General features: G+C 46.0%; 1 protein-coding gene across 1 annotated transcript; it reads right to left on the bottom strand.

Annotated features, from left to right (window-relative positions):
• Positions 1–494: 494 nt before the first annotated feature.
• Positions 495–2582, bottom strand: LOC136063443 (uncharacterized). Its single transcript, XM_065763840.1, has 3 exons — positions 2253–2582; positions 946–2186; positions 495–822 (listed from the first exon to the last, which is right to left on the bottom strand). Exons 1-3 carry the CDS (start codon positions 2580–2582, stop codon positions 495–497), a joined length of 1899 nt encoding a protein of 632 aa, XP_065619912.1.
• Positions 2583–3166: the final 584 nt, after the last annotated feature.

Below are 3166 nucleotides of genomic sequence, written 5' to 3'. Positions count from 1 at the left end.
TTAAACAATTAGAGAATTGTAACAGAGTGTTAACTAACCCAAATCATCTGGTCCGAGGACTACAGGCATGAATGGATTTAAGTTTAAACACTTAGGAAAACTGTAACGGAGTGTTAACTAACTCAAATCATTTGGTCCGAGGACTACAGGCATGATTGGATTTAAGTTTAAACACTTAGGGAAATGCACTTCGAATGACAAATTGGCATGCTGATTAAAGGGAAGATTCAATTAATAATAGTACCTTTTGAGGTTATTTACATTCCAAGGGCGTGGTATCACATGACTATCTAGGTCTTTAAGGAAGTACGTCCCAATGCCAGCCCCCGAAGTAATACGATATAGCCCTTCCCAATTAGGCCCTAACTTTCCCCAAGCTGGGGGTTCTTTGCAGTGCCGACAACTTTCCTCAGCACCAAATCACCATGTTCCAAAGGTCTTGGCTTTACGTTGGCGTCGTAGCCCTGCCTGAGTTTTTGTTGGTAATATGCCAGTCAGACCATTGCATTTTTCCTCCTTTCATCAATCAGGTCCAAACTCCTCTCTAGCTGCTCATTGTTGCTGGTCGGACTGAATGAACTAGTTCTCAATGTTGGGAACCCAGTCTCCAAAGGCATTACAGCTTCAGCCCCATAGGTCATTGAGAAAGGGGTCTCCCCAGTAGACCTACGAGGCGTAGTTCTGTAGGCCCAAAGTACATGCGGCAATTCTTCCACCCATTTGTCCTTCGCATCATCTAATCTCTTCTTCAGGCCATTTACAATGACCTTGTTGACAGCTTCTGCTTGGCCATTACCCTGGGGATAAGCTGGGGTGGAGTATCTGTTTATGATTCCCAGTTTGCTACAATAACTCTTGAATGCATTGCTATCGAACTGCAGGCCATTGTCCGAGATGAGAGTATGAGGAACCCCAAATCGAGTGATGATATTCTTTCATACGAACTTTTGCACATCTACATCTCGGATGTTGGCAAGAGGTTCAGCTTCGACCCATTTGGTGAAGTAGTCAGTGCCAACCAGCAGGTACTTCCTGTTTCCTGCAGCCTTAGGGAATGGTCCCACGATATCTAAGCCCCATTGGGCGAAAGGCCATGGGCTGGATAGTGGATTGAGAGTTCCCCCTAGTTGATGAATGTTTGGGGCAAATCGCTGGCATTGATTGCATTTTTTAACATAATCGAAGGCTTCTTTTTGCATGTTTGGCCACCAATAATCCTGAGTAATGACTTGATGAGCTAAGGACCTACCTCTAGTGTGGTTCCCACAGATTCCTTCATGCAATTCCTCTAGTAGCAACTCAGCCGCTTCAGGATGCATGCATAACAAGTACGGTCCTGAGTAGGAGCGTTTGTATAGTTTCTGATCCTCGGATAACCAGAACTTGGTTGCTTTCCTCTGAACTTTGTCAGCTTCCCTCTTTTCTTCAGGCAAACTATCCTCCTTTAGGAATTTGACTATAGGGTCCATCCAGCTAAGTCCAGCCCTGATTTGGTGAACTTGAACTACTTCTCTTCTTACTTCGGTAGGCCCATGCAAGTCCTCGACGAGGATAGTTCTTCGAAAGTCTTGTGCCGAAGAGGTGGTGAGAGTGGCCAAGGAGTCAGCATGTGTGTTGCCACTTCTGGGAATATGCAGCAAGCTGAAAGATTCGAATTCCGACTGTAGACGTTTAACTTGACTCAGGTATCCCTGCATCCTTTCATCCTTCGCCTCAAACTCCCCCTGTACTTGACCCACAACTAACCTTGAGTCCAAGAACAACTCCACTGCCTTTCTTCCCATTCTTTGGACCACAGACATTCCCATCAATAGGGCGTCGTACTCCGCCTCATTATTTGTTGCCGAGAAATCCAGCCTTAACGACTTTTCAATAATGATTCTTTCGGGGGATACCAGTACTAGCCCCATTCCAGAACCTTTCTGGTTCGCTGCGCCATCCACGTTCACCTCCCAACGGGAAGGGCCTTGTTGAGAAATCACGCCAATCGATTTTTCATCCATGTCCGATGTTGGCTTTACCTCTTCTAATTGGGGCTCCGTGAACTCGGCTACCAAATCAGCAAGCACCTGGCCTTTGACGGATGTGCGAGGCATATATTTGATGTCGAAAGCCCTTAAGATCGTACCCCATTTAGCAATCCTTCCAATGTAGTCAGCACTTCGGAGTATAGCCCTGAGTGGGAGCTGAGTGAGAACAATGACTATATGGGCTTGGAAATAGTGAGGTAACTTTCATGTACCAAGCACTACTGCTAGGACAGCCTTCTCTAGTGGCAAATAGCGGATCTCAGCTCCATGCAGTGACTTGCTTACGTAATAAACTAGTCTTTGCACACCACAATCTGCTCGTATCAACACTAAGCTCATAGCATAGGGAGCTACAGCAATGTAGGCGAACAAGACTTCATCTGGCTCAAGACTGGACATGATTGGTGGTCGAGCTAGATAATCTTTTAGCTGCTGGAAAGCCACAGCACATTCTTCGGTCCACTCGAATCCCTTCCACTTGTTGATCAGAGAGAAGAAGGGCCGACACTTGTCTACTGATCGAGAGATAAATCGATTCCGGGCGGCAGTCATTCTAGTCAGTTTCTGAACTTCCTTGGGGTTCCGAGGAGCTTGTAACTCGTTGATGGCCTTTATCTAGTCAGGGTTGACCTCAATTCCTCTATGGGTCTCCATGTATCCTAAAAACTTGCCTGATCCCACGTCGAATGAAAACTTGGAAGCGTTTAGGCGCAGCTTGTATTTTCTGAGAACTTCGAAGGTACTTTCCAAGTCCTTCATGTGCTCGGCCACAACCTTGCTCTTCACCACCATGTCATCTATATAAATCTCGATATTTTTACCTAACTGTGGCTCAAACATCTTCGTCATCATTCTCTGGTAGGTAGATCTCGCGTTCTTCAAGCCAAATGGCATCACTTTATAGTGATAGTTACCAATAGGAGTGACGAAAGCAGTCTTCTCCTGGTCATCTAGGGCTAATGGTATCTGGTGATAACCTTGAAAGGCGTCCAGGAAGCTCATCCGAGGGTGGCCGACAGTGGCATCCACAAGCTGATCAATTTTTGGCATAGGGAATGGATCTTTAGGGCAAGCCTTATTTAAATCAGTGAAGTCCACGCACACTCGCCATTTCCCGCTCTTTTTCTTCACCACCA

This window comes from Quercus suber, unplaced genomic scaffold, assembly GCF_002906115.3.
Source record: "Quercus suber isolate HL8 unplaced genomic scaffold, Cork oak 2.0 scaffold_528, whole genome shotgun sequence".
Classification (NCBI taxonomy): domain Eukaryota; kingdom Viridiplantae; phylum Streptophyta; class Magnoliopsida; order Fagales; family Fagaceae; genus Quercus; species Quercus suber.
The sequence above is the reverse complement of the archived record's forward strand: the minus strand, read 5'-3'. Positions and strand labels throughout refer to the sequence as shown.